Source organism: Colletotrichum lupini, chromosome 9 (assembly GCF_023278565.1).
Source record: "Colletotrichum lupini chromosome 9, complete sequence".
Classification (NCBI taxonomy): domain Eukaryota; kingdom Fungi; phylum Ascomycota; class Sordariomycetes; order Glomerellales; family Glomerellaceae; genus Colletotrichum; species Colletotrichum lupini.
Window position 1 is genome coordinate 463458 of NC_064682.1, and position 17966 is coordinate 481423.

At 39.2% G+C, this 17966-nt stretch overlaps 4 protein-coding genes across 4 annotated transcripts; all 4 read right to left on the reverse strand.

The window, feature by feature from the left end:
- Positions 1-511: 511 nt before the first annotated feature.
- CLUP02_16056 (uncharacterized protein) lies at positions 512-9553 on the reverse strand (the record flags this gene model as incomplete). The annotated part of the gene is made up of 5 exons (XM_049294980.1): positions 512-844; positions 953-1311; positions 1386-1930; positions 9107-9444; positions 9494-9553. The coding sequence occupies 5 exons, from the start codon at positions 9551-9553 to the stop codon at positions 512-514; spliced, it is 1635 nt and encodes a 544-aa protein (XP_049152127.1).
- Positions 9554-10935: 1382 nt separating this feature from the next.
- CLUP02_16057 (uncharacterized protein) lies at positions 10936-11406 on the reverse strand (the record flags this gene model as incomplete). Its single annotated transcript, XM_049294981.1, has 2 exons — positions 10936-11292; positions 11350-11406. The coding sequence occupies 2 exons, from the start codon at positions 11404-11406 to the stop codon at positions 10936-10938; spliced, it is 414 nt and encodes a 137-aa protein (XP_049152128.1).
- A 2316-nt stretch (positions 11407-13722) lies between these two features.
- Positions 13723-15238, reverse strand: CLUP02_16058 (WW domain-containing protein; the record flags this gene model as incomplete). Its single annotated transcript, XM_049294982.1, has 3 exons — positions 13723-13871; positions 13944-15011; positions 15148-15238. 3 exons carry the CDS (start codon positions 15236-15238, stop codon positions 13723-13725), a joined length of 1308 nt encoding a protein of 435 aa, XP_049152129.1.
- An 829-nt stretch (positions 15239-16067) lies between these two features.
- Positions 16068-17767, reverse strand: CLUP02_16059 (methyltransferase; the record flags this gene model as incomplete). Its single annotated transcript, XM_049294983.1, has 8 exons — positions 16068-16125; positions 16220-16642; positions 16708-16904; positions 17008-17045; positions 17112-17264; positions 17345-17430; positions 17509-17540; positions 17606-17767. The coding sequence occupies 8 exons, from the start codon at positions 17765-17767 to the stop codon at positions 16068-16070; spliced, it is 1149 nt and encodes a 382-aa protein (XP_049152130.1).
- Positions 17768-17966: the final 199 nt, after the last annotated feature.

The window sequence follows — 17966 nt, forward strand, 5'->3', positions numbered from 1 at the left end:
TTTTTATTTATTTTTATAAAGTTAATTAGTATAAATCTCTTATCCTATATAATATTAAGAGGTCGTCTTTTTTACGTAGCGAGATACCTTACTAATCTATAATAATAAAATTTAATTATTAATTAATATTAATATCCCTATTATAAAGTAGTTAGTTCGAACCGTAGTTAACGAAAAGATTAATTAAATTATATAAATATTTACGTAGTAGGTATAAAAAGGAGGTTCTAACCGTAGGTTAGGCTGGCTATGATAATCGTAAATAGGGCCCCTAATTGGCCCCTGCGCAGTCGGCTGTATGCCGCGGTTAAATTGGACTTCCAATCCGATAGTTACGCTCGCATCGGACATTAAATAGCTACTGACACGATGCGAGCTCAAGGCTTCATCTATCAAGACATTAAGAATACATGAAGTACTATCGCGCTCAGTGAGTCGCTGTTCAATTCATTGTATCTGATGAAAGTTCCATGTCCATCGCGATGCACTGGCTTCACGATACTTTGTCAACTCATCTCTCCTGCCTATTCGGTCTGCCCTCCTTTGGAGTTTCCATCGCTTTGGCGCTGGCCCTGATTCTGCGTATCTCCCAGAGCCCCCGCAAAATGGAACCAAACAACATGATAACAGCAAAAGCGAAAATGGACAATGCCACCCACACACCATAAATCACCAACAGCGCCAAAAAGCCTGCGAGCATCGCCACCGCGCTCCACAGAACCACCCACGCACACCACGGTACCTTTTCTGCTGTTTTTTCCGCCAGCTGAAGTCTGAGATTTCTCATCTTTAGTGCTGCTTTGAGATCTTCCTCATATTCATCCTGCAAGTCAAAGCTGATGGACTACAAGATGGAGCATCGCCAGGTCAACATGGATGTCCTATAGCTCTCACACAGGATTTTCCGAAACAAGAGAAAGTGAAAGATAGGGGAAAGACAGAATAGACTCACAGTAGCCCCTGACTCCATCAAGGGGGTCCTTGATCTGTTGGGTGTCGAAAGTCCGGAGTCCTGCCGACCGGTAAGGTTGTATCGCCCTGTCATGTTCATCTCTTCCTGATCTACACCGTCTACCTGTCTAATTGCAGTATTCGAACGCCCCGTGATGCGAGTTGGCAATGGTAGCGTGACATGTGTGTGCGGTTGGCGTTGGAAATCCGCTGAAGTGGTCGTATTTGACGTTTCGCTCATTGGAATGGCCTCTTCTGTTGTCGAAGGGGTAGCGGCGTGAAGTGCTACATCGCTCTCCATGAAATTCTCAGGGCTCTCGGGTATCTCAATTGTCGATGCTACTCTGCTGTATTCTATTTCTTCTACATATTTGTCAGTCAGCCTATTGTTACTAAATTCACTTTTGAGAGAGAGAGAGACAGACGTAACTCACCTTTGGCGTCAAACACGTTGATGATAAAGACGATGAGGAGGAGTAGAGGCAAAATCTGACCAAACTTAGGTTCTAACAACGATTCGATTTCTTCCTTCCCCGCCAAAGCAATCATAGAGACTAGGTCGTAAAGTAGATACACCGTAAATGACATGTCTTGGAAGAGACTCCAAAATATAGAATCTAACATGTCTTCGACTAAGACAGGGGTCGCTAGTCTTATAGTCTGGAAATGGTTGGTGTGCTTGTCAGACAATTTCCGGAGCATTGCTTTGGTCTTTTGGATTTCTTTTCGTGTCTTTTGCTGATAAAGAATCCTGAAGTATTTTCTAGACTCCTCGGTGAAGCACAGAAGGCGCAAAATGTTGTCTTGTAGAGGAAGCAATAAGTAAAGCCGGGCAATAGCGTCGTAGTAACTTTTGCCAAATATCCAGATAAGTGCAACTGCAGCGAGAATTGACGTATCAGTGGTTCCCGAACCTCTTATTGTGCAAGCGGCAACTTGCTTTAAGCTTACGGGGGTGAATAAGTTATCAAGGATGCTGCTGACGAGAAGACAGCTGACTAGTAATGTCAGGAAATTTATACGTAACTTTGCCTGCCTCTTATGTAGTCTTAAATATGGTGCCTGTCGGATTAGAAGTCTAATTCGACCGCGGCATATAGCCGACTGCGCAGGGGCCAATTAGGGGCCCTATTTACGATTATTATAACTAGCCTAACCTATAGTTAAAACCTCCTTTTTATACTTATTACGTAAATATTTAGATAGTTTAATTAATCTCTTTATTAACTACGGTTCGAACTAACTACTTTATAATAAGAATACTAATACTAATTAGTAATTAAATTCTATTATTATAGATTAGTAAGGTATCTCGCTATATAAAAAAGACGACCTCTTAATACTATACGGAATAAGAGATTTATACTAATTAACCTTATAAAAATAGATAAAAAAAGAAGCGATTTTTAAATACCGCACGGAATTAAGTAATTATAGCCCTTTATTACTTATAAAAGGTCGACGTTTACTACGTTAAACTATATTAATTAATAAAACTACTTAAGTAACTAGCTTTTTATTATCGCCCCGAGTAGCTTTTTTATTAAACGACTTTTCTATAGCTAGCCCGCGATTAGAAATTAACTAGTTAAATTAGTAAAAAGAAATACTTACGTAATAACTACCTACTTAATTAATTAGTATAACGAACGAGCTTAATAATATAATATAAAAAAGTACTATGTAATTAAAAAAAGGGATTTTTAAATATAAATATTCTTATTTAGTAATAAAAATAACCTTATAGGAGTTATTAAACTAAGAGATTTATAATATATAAAAAAGTTTATTATTATAAGGATTTTATAAATATAACTTTAAGCCTGCGATTTAAATAACCTCTTCGTAGCTCTTTTAATTACCCCCTAAGTATTATTTAAAAATATAATATAAAGGACGGTTTAATAAAAGAAGAGGGGATTTAAAGGTTTTAATAATATCGAGCTAAGAGTATTACGGATCTCAGAAATTAACTTAAAAAAAAAGCGGCTATTCTAAAGTAGTCCTATAACCTCTTATTAAAGTTATTATTAGCTTAAAAAAGGCTAAAAAGATGAGGATTTAAAAAGAAAAGAAAAGAATTTTCTAAAGGGCTACTAAAGGGCTTCTTTTTTATACTAGTTCTTAATACAAAATTACTAATTTTAAGAAATTAACTAAAGAAGCTATTTAAAAATTATAAAGAGTATAAGGCTTAAGAAGCTAAAAGTATATAGGATAATAGAAATTAATAACTAATAAAGATCCTAAGACTAATTACTATATTTTTTTATAATAATATAAACGTTTACCGCTATTATTATTAAAAAGAACTACTAAAACCTACCCTTTTATATTAAACGAAAAAGAAGATCTTAGTAAGTATAATAGCTAGCGATTTAAAAAGGTAGTAATAATAATTAAAAATAATAAAAATAAGAGTAATAATAAAATAGCGAGAAAAAGCGAGAATCTCCTAGACCCTAATAAATTTATTAAGTAATAAAAGCACGGATTTACTATAACTAATACGTAGATTAAATATATCCTTATTAAAATTAAATACGCTAGCGACTATTAATATAAGTATAAGCTAAAGTACGACCCTTAGTAAGTTAGGGTAAAGAAAAAGGGGATAAAACCCGATTTTAAATAGAATCCTAATCCCTTATAAATAGGTAAATATTAACCCGGATTATTAAAGAACGTAAATATATAGAATTACAGATTAGCTTAACGGTAAGTAAATTAACGTAGTATTAATCTATTTAACTAAGGTTTATAAAAAAAAGGGGCTATAGGGGTAACCCCTATTTTATAAAATCGTAAACGACCTTAACTACTAACTAAATAAATAGTTCGCGAGCGTAAGCTTAAGAATTATAAAAGTAGTTAATAAATTCCTTTATGGGCGAGGGGTATTACTAGCGTAATTATAATTATAAAAGCTATACGAAATATTAATAGTAATAATTATAGAGGAGGAATTCGTATTATAAAACTAAGTATAAGTTAATAAAGCGTATAATCGCTTTAACGAATTTAAAAAAAGAGTAAACGACCTAGATTTCCTCTCTATAATTATTAATAAAAATCTATTATTATAAAAGGATATACCGGGGCAAAATATAGCACTAAAAATACGATAATTAATAATTCTACCTATTTCGATCTATAACTCGTTACTATTATTAATACGAAATTTAGTACCGATCGGCTAATAAAAAAGGAAGTAGACGACCCGAAGTTATTAATAATATATAGCGACGTAGGGATCGTATATAAATACTAAAAATTTAATAATAAATACGAAGCAATTTATAAACCTTAAAAAGATCTTTTTAAAAGAGAAATTATATTCTAAAGGGAAGTATAAGGTCTTATAAAAAACCCTAACGATGTTTTATAATTATTACGAAAAAGTTAGAATTAGGGAATATTAGTACTATTTAGTAATTAATATCGTACTCGTAAGTAAAGCCTCTAATTATTACTATAAAGCGGTACGTAATTTCGATTAAAACGACTTTTTTAATATAATTAACGTAATTTAAAGCCGCTTTAAGACTTATAATAAGAACTTAAAGCTCTTATTTAAGCTATAAGCGATTTTTTTCGTATTTATAACTAAGATAATAAAGGGTACATCGTAAATAGAGATCCTTAAAAAGCTTATTAATCGAATTAATAAGCTAGTAAAAACCTAGCTAAATAAAGGGATAAACGAGCGGAAAGTCGGATATTTTTATACCGTAATCTAGCGTATATTAAAAATAAAAATAACCTTATACTAAGTACTTAAAAACTACGAAACACTCTACTCGAGGCTAAAATCTAGCTTTAATATTAAAATAAGAATATTATACTAAACTTACTTTTAAATACACGACGGCCCTTATTAATAATATTAAATTAATTAAATATATAATAAAAAAGGAAAAGAGGCTAGATATAGTAATTATTAATAAGGAGGCTTAGATTTATTAAATAAGTAGAGATTTAACTTACGAATAGGGTAATAAAAAAAGTAATATTATATTTATAAAAAAAAAAAATATTAGTTAAGTAACTATTTTAAAGAAGAGCGTACTAAATCGTATAAATAATATAAAAAGTCGAGGGTAATAGATAGTAAAACTAGCCCTCGTTAGTTTAATTAATTCCTCGTTATATATAAGGGTAGATCTAGGGGTATAGAACTTAGTAACGGTAGCTAAAGTAGCGGCTTAAAGTATATACTCCCTATAAGAGATTTAGAAAATAAAAAAGATCTTACCCCCTATATTAACGAATTAAATTACGATAAAATCGATAATATTAACTACTCTTTTTTTACCCCGTTAGCCTCTAGAGGATATACGAGGCTAAATAAATAAAAAATAATAAAAGCTCTTAATAAGTAAGCTTTTATTTATAAATAGTAAAGGAAGGTCCTTTAAATAATAAATATAGAGGTAGTTAAAAGGGCGAATCTAATAGGGCCAAAGCCTATTTTCTTAATAATTAAGGAGAAAACGCTATTTTTTTTAATATTTAAAAAAAAAGAACGTAGTACTAAGTAAATCTAGGGGTAGCTAGAGGGGTCCTTTTTATACTACTTAGATTTTTTAAATACTAAACTCGTATAAATATTTTATATAAGTAAAAAGTACGGCCTAGACGATTTTTATAGGATTATCTTAAATACTAGGGTATTATAATAATTAACTAGAAGAAAAAAGTAATTCTAAGTATTATAAAAAATCGCGCTAGTAATGCTTAATACGTTAATAGCGAGTATTATAAGGATTAGTTTCGGCCTAAGTAAGGAAATCGTCGCCCTAAGTATAATAAAAATAGAGATATACTTTAGAACGATAACTTTTTATATTTTACCTATTAATACCCTATTTCTCTTATATCTAAAAGATATAGATCGACTAAGTATTATATTTAATAATATAAAGAACAAAATCTCTAGTAATAAGTACTTTAAAATAATTAAATAACAATAGGGGCATACGTTTATAAAGCTTATTAATAATATAAAGTTAATTAATTACTTAACGGAAAGTAAGCTTAAAAAACTATACTAAAGATTTAGGTACCCGTTAGTTACGAGGCTATATAACCTCTTAAAGTAATTAAATAATAATAATATTAAAATAGGGGCGCTAGAGTAGTTAACGAAAGTATATTACTAATACTAAATAAATACGCAAAGCCTACGTAAATTTAAGTTTAAATTGCGTAATAAGCTTAACTTTAACTAAGAAATCGTCGTTAACATTTTCTATTTAAATAGTTAGCTAGTATTATATATAATCGACGTAACTATATCTTTTTAAATAAGGCAATTCCTTTAGGATTTATAAGTAAAGATAGTATAAGTAGCCTTATAAAAAAGCTAGATCGATATATACTAAGGACTATTAAATAGTATTAAAACCGACGCTAGTACTAGCTTTAAGTTAATAAAATTTAGGGATAATATAACGGCTTATAATATATAGCTAAAAGTCGTACTCGTTAAAGCGTACTATAATATTAAAAAAGTAAAAAGGGTATATTAGTAGTTAAAAAGGGCGTTTAAAATTATTAAAGAGGAAAATCCGGATTTTACTAACGACAAATGCCTTTAGTTAGTACTTAAATACTATAACGATATTATAAGGCTTAACGGACTTATATTAACGCTATTAATATTTAGAGTATATTTAAGAATAACCTTAGCCTCGCTACTATTACTAAGTATAAGCTAATAAGCCTAAGTAGTTAAAAAAATAATATAAGTATTATATAAAGTAAGTATAAAAAAGTAAGTTAACGAGGTAATTATTATACGTAATAGGCCCGATATAGGGGATAATCTAAATATACTACTAAATTCGGATATATAAATATAGCACAAAAATACTTAATAATAGGCTAGGCTATATAAGTTAATTTTTATTAACGAGCGCTCTTATATAGTTATAAGAGATCGTAATTAGCTACTCGAAGTATTAATTATAATAGTTAGACCGTACTATATAGATCTTAATAAGGTAATTTTTAACTTATAAAAAGAAGAAGAGCTAGGGGAAACTATATAACTTATAGCAGAGGTATAGGAAATTATCCTTAATAAAATCGTTATAGTAGTACTAATAAACGACGAAGAAGAGGAAATTATTAAAAGAGCACTAATACTACTAGCGAGACGTTATAAAAGACTATAATAGTAAGCCTTAATACGGTAATTTATTACTAATAACGAGGTAATTAATACTTTTTATATAATAAAAAAGAAAGCCGATTTCGAGCTAGTAATTAAACTATATAAAAAAGGCGTAATTATAACTATTAAAAAGCCGTATAAGGGATTAGATCTTATTAAAATAAACACTTTTCGTAATCGAGGGGTCTATCGATTTATCCTATATAACTTAGAAAAATATATAAACCTTTATATATTTAAATTATAAATAGTTCATAAGATTAAAAAAAAAGGAACACCCTAGCCGTATAAGAAGTTTAAATACGTAATTTAGGGGTATAGTAACGTTAAAAAAGCAATACTACTTATATAATTGCTTATTATATAGCGCTATAGCTAACGATTAATAATAGTACTAATAGTATTACTATAGAAGAAGGGATACGAGATTTAGAGCCGTAATATTACCTAGGCCTATACTCAATTGGCTATAGGGCTTATAAAGAAAATCCTAGCCTATTTACTAAAAGAAATAGTTAGTAAGTACCTAAAAAGTACGATTATTAAAATACTTAAGCTATTATATAGGCTCGCAAAATTAAGTACTTATTAATAGGCTATTTATTACGATTTTTATATTAATTAATTATTAATAGTTACCTCTACGTACAACCCGTACTTATTAGTTACGGAGTACGAAGGTAATTAATTTAAAATCGTTAGAATATAAACTAACGATATATTAGGCCTATTCGATATTAACTTTATAAAAAAGGAGGATAAAGAGCTTTAAAAAGCGGGCTTTATAATAAAGCTAAAAGAGGTCCTTATAATAAATACCCCCTTAGTATTTAATAGCGGGATTTTTATAATTAAAAAGAAAACTATCGTTTTTTAATAAAAGGGGTAGGGCGAGAAGATTAACTTCGTAAATCTAAATATAACTAATATTAAGAAGTAGTATAAGGCTAAGCTCGTATAAGGGGTATATATTATAAGTATTTATTAACTTAAAATAACTTTTAATTACGCTAGAGTAGTATAAGCTATAAATCTAACTAAATAAAACGTTAAGGTACTTAATAAGCGGCTTAAGTAGTAATAAACAAATCTTAATTAAAGTCTTGTTTATTACCTAATCGACCTTATAATTAATAAGCTCTATATCTTTATTAATAGGTTATTTATAAATAATAAAGACCTTATTTTATAATTAGAGTATATTATTATCCTAGCTAACGACAGTATAAATAAGAGCGAATTTACTATATATAGTAATATAATCTACTACTTATTAACTAAAAATAAATAAGTAATAAAAAGTATATTAACGTTAGAGGTTTATAATATAATTAACGGCGTTAACCTCTCCTATATAATTTTAATAACGCTAAAAAAGATTACTAATCGAATTAGCCTTTTACTTATTTTAATAGTTATATATACCGATTCTTATTTACTATATAAATACTTTATTAAATTAAGAATAATAAAAGAAAAGAGGCTTATAATTAATATTATAGCCCTTAAGTAATCGTATAAAAAGTGCGAAATACTTAAGATTTGTTAAATTAATAATAAAAATAACTTTATAAACGTTTTTATAAAAGTAGTATTAAATAAGGGATTAAAGTAATTTATAAGTAATAAAAAAGTTATTATATAAATAAAAGGATAGGTTATATAAAAAAAGTAAAGAAAAGGGGAAAAAGGAGACGATTTAATAAACGGGCCCGAGGTCGAATTATACCTCTAATTATAATAATTAAATTAATAAAAAAAAGAGAAAGTTAGTATCGAATTAGAAGTCTAATTCGATTGCGGTATATAGCCGACTATATAGGGGCTAATTAGGGGCCCTATTTATAATTATCATAGCTAGCCTAACTTATAGTTAGAACCTCTTTTTTACACCTATTACGCAGATATTCAGATAGTTTAATTAATCTCTTCGTTAACTACGGTTCGAACTAACTACCCTATAATAGGGATACTAACAGTGCTAGACCAATTAGGCAATTTGTATGAACACCGAAAGATATAAAGGCAAGTGATACGCCCACAGAAAACGAAAAGGACGATATCGTGAGTATCTGGGAGTATAACGCGACCAGAAGTGCGAAGCTAGTGACTGAAAGCTGATCGCTGATGGTCAAGAGAAGATGCTCGTATTTCACGCTACGCAAGCGAGAAATCTTCGATTCGTATGCCCCTAGCCTATTGTGTATCATGGTGTCCATATGTGTAAAGCCTTCAGGGTTCGCCCTGCGAGTGACGTAGGCCATGGTCATGATGACATGAGATGCTAGGACTGGGAAAACGAAGGATAGCAGGACCTTATTCGCGTTAGTACTGAGACAAACCCCTTGAAAGATAAAGGCTTACCCCAAACCCCATGATATCAGGGTCGGTCAGATTCTTGGCATCATCTTCGCAATTAACCATGTTGCCGTGCGACTAAGAATGTCCGCCGTAGTGGGAGAATTGTGTTAAGATGCCCTATGACGTGATAATCCATGGGAAGGTAGCGTTTTTAGGAGAATTTCGAGTGTACATGTATGTATACAATCAGTCTGCACTCGGGCAAACCAGCTGTTCTCTGGGCCCTTTATAGCTAAGCAGCAGGTTCCGGCCAGCATTCATGCTGCAATTTCATACGCCTCACGACACAAATTCACAAGACAAGATTATTATTCCACTTCGAGAGTATGCCTGGCAATTGTGACGTCACGAGTGGACGAAGCTCTCAATAGTTATGCAGGCTGTCATTCACAAGCTGTGCCGTGCGGCAGGCTCTGAAGATGGAGGTGGACAAAGCTGGCTGTACACGCAGGTATATTCATTAGCCGCCACTTGATTGGCAAATTGCGGTAAAATATCTGCAGAACCTGTCAATACGAACACGAATTCTGCTTAGAAAGTGTTTTTAGCAACAATGGAAAGGCGATGTTGCCTTGGCATGATATATCGCATAAGGTGGTTGGGGTATCTGTCAGTCCCAATCCCACTTCCTGCGACGGAATTACGGCCAATGGCCACATATAGAGAATTCTAGTAATACATAAGTGTGCATTGACGGTACAAGGCGATACATTCATATACGTCAAGGGTCAAGTACCTACGATCTCTCGCGAAAGTGATAGAGGAACGTGTGAAATGTCTGTTCCCATGTCATACTAAGCGTGATGTCGCGGCATTCTAACCTGTCATTGGTGACAGCTGCCGCGTTGCACAAGTATGGTCAGCTCCCTGCAGCAAATACCGAATCAGGGAGACCTCATGTGGTTTATTTGAGCCATTACTATTTGTGCTCATGATTAAAGCTTGCGGCCTTGGCTACTTATAGCCAATGCACTCTTAGGGTGTCATCGGGCTGATTGGCTCAGAAGGAAGCAACGTTTCGACATGTTTTGAGGCTGGCGTTGTTTTGCTAGTTACTTCTCTACTTCAGCGTCTTGAAGTGCAGACTCCTCTAGATTCTGTTATCATTTTCGAAAACATGAGAGGAAGAAAGCTCTAATGACTGCCAACGTTCGGATTCCACCCAGAACCTATCGCTCGAATTCCTGCGAATACCCTCACTCGAAATTTTGATACTTCAACGTTTACCAATTGTACTTGATTCCATCTATTGAGGTGGTTTGGTGAGAGAAGTCATGCTGAGCGGGGATGACTGGGTTGATCTTGGAAGTGTACCGATACCGTAGGAGTTAGAAATGAGTTCGAAGTCTCTGGCAATAGATATTTTGTTGTTGTCTTCGCTACATACTTGGGTTATTGATTGAGTATCAATGAAGTCAATGTTGCAGCCGAATCCAAGTAAGAACTTAGGAGGGAATCTTTTCCAAAATATCACCGTAATAATCTAAGACCACATGCAGTATCCAGCAGCACCTCTTGGACCTAAGGTAGTTCCGTATCCAAAAGTGCACACCCTCTGTTTGTCTACGAGCAGTTCGCAATTCCCGAACCGATAGGAATACATCCGTTGCCAAGTGTCTTGCACGGGTGGCCCTGTTACACAAACAAATTAGCAACTTGACCCGTTCAAACCGGACAAAGATGGTGAGAATCATGTCCAAAAGTAGAAGAGAGAGCTTTACCTGGCCACAAGTCAATTCCGTCTTCAGGTCGCCATCCCACAGGCATGTACCGAGGTCACCTCCCTTAGGAATTCTGCAGTTCTATACCCATCCGTCAGCTACAGTGCGTCATCAGACTCCTTCGAGGTTTCAACATACCCACCATCCCAGTACTGAGGGAAGGAAGCTGACGAAGAGAACGGCTTGGAACTTCATGTTTGCTTTGCGTAGTTGTGTACCAGAATCAATCGCTAGAAGGGTATTTGCGACAGGATGTTATATAAGGTAGAGACTGACAGCAGTTGAGGAATACTCCAACAACAAGGCGTGCACAGAAAGATGACGGACCAGCTATAAGTATCAAGAATGATTATGGGGTACTCCGTTGTGACGATCTTTGACAACGGACAAGCCGCGTACCCGAAACCAGCTACAACGGGAAACTCTGTACTGAGTCGCGCGCAACGAGGCTTGGGGGGCACGTTCACGGTTCTACGTGTTATTCAAACTCTAATTGATGAGTTTATCCCAGCAACAATTATCAGACGGGGCGAGTGCCCAACACACAATGAGCATAGTCAATAATGCCCTGTGCCGTCCGATCCCGCGGGACGCACGGCTTCAGGGCTCGCCCCCGTAGGTTACAACTGCCGGCGGTTTGCGTTCAACGCCGCCGAGAGTAGTACTCTGCGAGCATTATCCCGGCCTGTGGAGCCTTCCAGAGTACAAATACTCAGATTCATCCCTCAGTGGATTTATATTCCCGTCGGGGACTGGTTGCCGATACTCTTTCTCACTTCCTACGCCTCGCGACGCTACTGAGTAAAATACTGCTCTATGGTCCGTGATGCTTGCGAGACGCGGCAGGGCAGGCCGTCTTGGAGAGCGTGCACCATTCACATCCCAGTCAGGACGGCAACGAAATGAGTGCGCCGGGGCCCAGGACAGACTGACTCCGCCGGGTTTGCTTCAATTCTAGAAAAGAGATTGCCAAGCTGTCAGTCGCTCTCTGCTATCTCTTGCTTTCACAATCAGAAGACCGGATGATATCACCCGACCAAACCCATTGCCATATAGAGTTTAGCACTGTTCAGGGTCGAGATGTACATGCATAGGGGGATGGAAGAACTTCATCTCATGCCATTTGTCGAAGCCTAGGATGTAAGATGTATGGTCCGTAGCAAACGCTTCAGGATTGTTCCAGATGGAAGGCAACTCTCAGTCAAGATACATTCTCGGCCAACCTAATTGTCATAATAGTCGTGGCCATACTCATCAACGTAGTCATCGCCATAGTCATCGCCGCCACAGTCATTGCCGCTATGGTCGTCGCCTCCATCATCATACCCGTCATCAACATAGCCGTCATCAAAGGTGTTACCAGCATAGTTATCGATGTTGTGAACCTCGTCAGCACCCGGCTCATCATCATGAATAACCTCGCCATATCCGGTGGTGTGCACCATACTGTCCCCGTAGGCACCCGGCTCATCATCGTAAATGACTTCAGCATGTCCGGTGGTGTGCATGATACCACAGTCGACGTCGATGCCGGCATCTTCAGCGCCCTGCATATCATCATAAACAACCTCGCCATAAGACCCCACCCCACACGACGGATCACCCCCTACGACAGATCACCCAATTCGGTACAATTCAGTCAAAAACCACTAATTCTACCTACTTCATTTTATAATATAAAAAATATATAAAAATTACTTTTGGATATAGAATATATAGTTTTCCTACTAAAATAATTTTTATAAATTATAATCTATTATAATAATCAAGATATTATCAAATTAAATATAACGTTTTTTACTATATAAAAATACGATTTCTAACTTTATGAAAAATAAATAAACCTAAATATTTTAAAATACTATAATTTTTCAAATATTTTTCTTAGCTTAAATATACTTTTTTTAGCATTATACTAATTACATAAGCTTAGGAAATTCAAGTTTTTATAAATACTACTTATTATAATATAACTTAATATTTCTATATAATAATACTTATATTACTAATAAAAGACTATTTATATAAGTTTAATTTAAATCTTTTAAAAATAATCAACTTTAAAATTTTATTTTTTCTAATAAATAAAAGAGTTATATAACATAGTATAATGTTAGTGTTTATATAAAAACTATTAGTAAATACTAACATTTAAAAGCATATTTTAAATCTAATATTGTTATATAATATAATATAAAATAATTTCTTTTAAATATTTTTCTATACTAATTATATTTTCTTATAGCTTGTGTATTTTTTAAAATATTTATTTTTTAATTATCCATATATATATGGAATAGCGGTTTTGGCTGAATCTGGCCGAATTGGGTGATCTGTCGTAGGGGGTGATCCGTCGTGTGGGGTGGAGTCTTACCCGGTGGTGTGCACGAGATGATCAACGCCGCCATCGTCCCGATACTCCTCTGGACCCCTGTAAGTCTGCTCCTGGACCTCTTGCTCATCTCCTTCGTCCAGGAACGGTTGAGCCCCAGACGGCGGTACTTGATCAACCTAATCATCATAGTAGTCGCCGCCCTCCTCATAATCCCCCCTATCAGACCCCCGATCGCTATCATCACGACCGCGATAATGGTCCGAGGACCCAGACGAAGAACGACGCTCGTAGTGGTGCTCGTGATGATCAGAGTCTGAATCGGAATCTGCGGAAATTGTCAGTTTTCGCGGTCAATAATCGTCCAGATCGTGGCCCGGGAGAGGTAATTGATCGTTACCTAAAACATTGGCGATAAGCGCGCCTCCTAGCGCACCCACCGCGAGGCCACCCGCCACGCCGAGGAACATGTTGCTGTTCCCGCTCTTCTTCTTTTTCTTCTTCTCTTCGCTGCCGTATCCCTGTTCATACTGCTGTCCATACTGCTGTTGAGGCTGCTGTCCGTAGGGCTGGCCGTACTGCTGTGGTGGCTGTTGGCCGTACTGTTGAGGCTGCTCGTACCCCCCATGGGGCTGGCTCTGTCCGTATTGCTGTCCTGCATAGTACCCAGCCCCGGCTCCCGCAGCTGCCGCAGCGGCACCGCCCGCATAGGCTCCGTATCCGGGCTGTGGAGAATGGCCTCCGTACCCAGGTTGTGGAGAGGGTCCGCCATATCCCGGCTGAGGCGGTGGGCCTCCGTGTCCGGGCTGTGGTGAATGTCCTCCATAGCCAGGTTGAGGCGAGTATCCCGGCTGTGGCGAGTGTCCGCCATATCGAGATGATTCCCCATACACTCCATGGCCTGGCGGCGACATTGGCGGGGGAGACATGGCCGACGGTGGCGGAGGAGCCTCCCACTGAGAAGAGCCAGTTGCTTGATTGACGTAGTACCATCTTCTGCTGTTGTCATCAAACCGCTTGACCCATCCCTCTGGCAGTCGCGGCGAAGGCGGTCTTCCGTAGCCAGGTGAAGGGGGCCTGCCGTAACCAGGAGAAGGGGGCCTTCCATAGCCCGGTGAAGGAGGTCGTCCAAAGCTTTGCTGTTGTTGCTGCTGCTGAGGATATGGGCTAGATGATGTGGAATCACCATACCTACCGGGATGTGGAGTGGGATACTGCGGCGCGGTACCGTAAGCACCCGCGGCGGCGCTGGCAGCTACGCCAGCGGCGACGGACGACATGGCACTTCCCTCGGAGACGGGGTCGGAGTAGGCGGAGCGCGTGGGGTCACTGGAGCCGAAGGCGGCGGGGTGCTCGCGCTTGTACTCCTCGGCGCCATTCTGCGGACCACCGGCGTATCCCGCGGGTGGTCTGCTATCGTAGCCTTGGCTGTGGGAACCGTAGTTGCTGTACCCGTAGTCCTGGTGGCCTGTGATGTGTGGTTAGGAATCGTTGTTGTGATGCTTTTGGAGATAAGGAAGGTGGGGGTCTTGCGAAATTATGAGGGGCCGAGAGCAGATTGAGGTTGGAGGATTGTCGCAAAGTATCTCATTTCGCTCACTCACCTTGGTTGATGATCTCTGGGTCGTCGGGGATCTTGAAGTTGCCCAGCTGTGATGCCAGCTTGGCGACGTCAAAGTTGCCAAAGAGCGACATTTTTTTTCACTCCAGGCTGTTGTGTTTCTTCTCTTTCTTTCGGTAGTGACAGTTGGGAGTTGGAGGGATGAGAGAGAATTGCACGTGGTTGGCGGGGGATTTGACGTGTCGTCGCGGGGTCAAGTGACCAAGGTCAGGGAGGTGAGGTGAGTTGGGCCGTAGGGGGCAAAAAAAGAAAAAGAAAAAAAGAAAATGGCTGAGGTCAGAAAATAAGGGGGCCTCCCGACGGGATCGAATTGCGCCTGAGGGAAAGAAGGTGCGCGCCGTGTGACGGGCGATTCGTAATGGGATTCCTTGGGCTGCAGGTGCGACTGCACGTCAGATTGGCTTTCTGCCCGTTTGTTTCGGCAGATCGGAACGCTGATGGCGGGTATTTTTCTGGGCTTTTTCTGGTCGCTTCCAGGTTCCATCTTGATGGTTTGACCGTCTCCACGTTTACTCGCTTCCATTGCGTCGTCCGAACTTGGCACTCGGGACCACCCGTTCATCTCATAGGGCTGAAGACTGTGCGCTCACTCGCTCATTCATTCACCCAGCCGATGATCACTTGTGAGGAACTCAAATGAGAGGAACCCGAGTGAGAGTCAAATCCTTGAAAGATGAAATGAGATGAGCGGGCGAGAGGTCATACTTGGACCAGCTCCAGCATAATCAATACACGCTTGAGCCAGTCAGGTCAAACACAACGTCATCTGCGCAGGATTCAAGCCTTTACATCAAAATGCCACATCGCTATACTATGAGCCATGAAGAACGGAGTCTACTTTGCAGGCCTAAGTGCCATACATGGAGATGCTACACATCCCAATGTCAGACGACACTTCCACACTTACTCAGTCCCCGCTGTAGCAGCCGGTAGAGCAGGTTTCTGCCCATACACCACATGCCTACGCGCACAAAGCTTGTTAGCCACAATCAATCTTCGAGCCACCGTCCACAGTGAACAATGAAAGGGGAAACAAGGAAAGGATAACAACTCACAAATCCAACAAAGCATGAAAAACCCCCGTCTTCAACTCCCTCCTCACCTCCGCAAGCTGCACCAACACCTCCTCCTTACTCCTCCCCAAAACACCGCACAGCAGCTTCAACGAGAACCCTTCCAACCCCTCAAGAATCTGCGCCAAGTTCAGCAACCCCTGGTCCTTGAAATGCCGGTGCCGCGCCCACGGCCCGATGGGCGTCTTGAACTTGTGGTGCGCCACGTGCTCGAACCCGCCGTGCCCGCGCACCCAGCCCTCGAGCTTCGGTCCGGGCCGGGGATCGCGCCCGATCTTGTCGAGGGTTTCGACAAAGGTCTGATTCCATTCGTAGGTTGCGTGTTCGGGTTTGTAGCTGCCGTCGTCGGAGTAGTATTCTGTGCTCATATCTTGGAACTCGGCCCAGCCTCCTGGGTTGAGGTTGCTGTGGAGGGGGTCATGAGAATGAAGATGGGACAAGTTAGAGGGAATGGGGACAGGGTTACGTACTCGTAAATGTTGGCGATCAGCTTCGGCCAGTCCTGGATGGAGGCGGCCATGTAGCGGCACATGATGAAGTCGTACTTTTTAACGCCGACCCATTCGCTCTCGACATCGTCAATCTCAAACTTGACGTTCGGGGGTACCCTAGAGTCCAGAGAAGAAGAGTGAGCTTTGGAATCATCAGAGAGGGATTCATGCCGAGACTTGACGCACCATTCAGGTTGGATAGCACTCAGATCATTCCCAATAACCTGCCCATCTCTTAGCAAAGCGAATCATCACCAATCTCACTTATCACGAACTCACCTCGGCGTTCTCAAAAATGTCACCAATCTCAACGGCCCCTACGGCCCGCAAGCGATTAGCAATGCATGGCTTCGACGATCACTAAGTTGCGCGATGGGACGTACAGATTCCAGTACCCGTACCGATATCCAGGATACGATGGACCTTCTCCTTGGCCAGCGGGGCCAGCCAGAGCCTGCTTCCAATCGCCCTCACCATCATGGCATGAGCCATGTCGAGGCGCTCCATTTCGACCTCGTCGTTCGGGAACGAATACGCTACATTGAAGCGTCAGTGGACTGAACATGGGCTGTCTCCCTCCATTCCCATCATAATGCTGCAGGAAAGGAAGACTCACAACCCGGCCTGAATGCATGATAGCGACGGCCATATTCTTCCGGGTAGTCGATGACGCTGGATGATAGGGACGCGGTGTAACTCGAACTATCTCGTTCATCTGGGTCAGGAACAAAAAGGCGCAATGAATGAGATGGGGTGGTGGGAATCTCAGAAAGCCATTACATTCTATCATCAATCGAAGAGTCGTTATCGCTCTACACCGGAAGTATTACTAAACCACCGATCAATCTACAAGAAGGGAAACTGGGCTGCGACGCACTGCAAATCCCTCATCGGCTTCAACGGGGTCATCCTGCTGAGCTGGTTCAATAGCCACCGCCGGAACGACTCGCGATGGACTCGTCGTCGGTGCCGGGTCTGCGGATGCGACACCGGCTGCGGGTGCGGTTGTGGGAGGCGGTGTGCCCGGTGCTTCAGCCATGATGTGCGCCTTTTTCGTCTCACGGGTATGAAATGAGTGTAGGTATGTGAAAACGTTGAGAATAACACTAGTGAATCGCGCCGCTGCTCGCAGTCTCCCGTGTTTCGCGGAATCACTGTTCTAAGCAAGGCAGATAAATCGTGACTACGCGCAAGATCAATCAGACTGGGCTTCCTCCGTCTGAGAGGTAAGGTAGGGG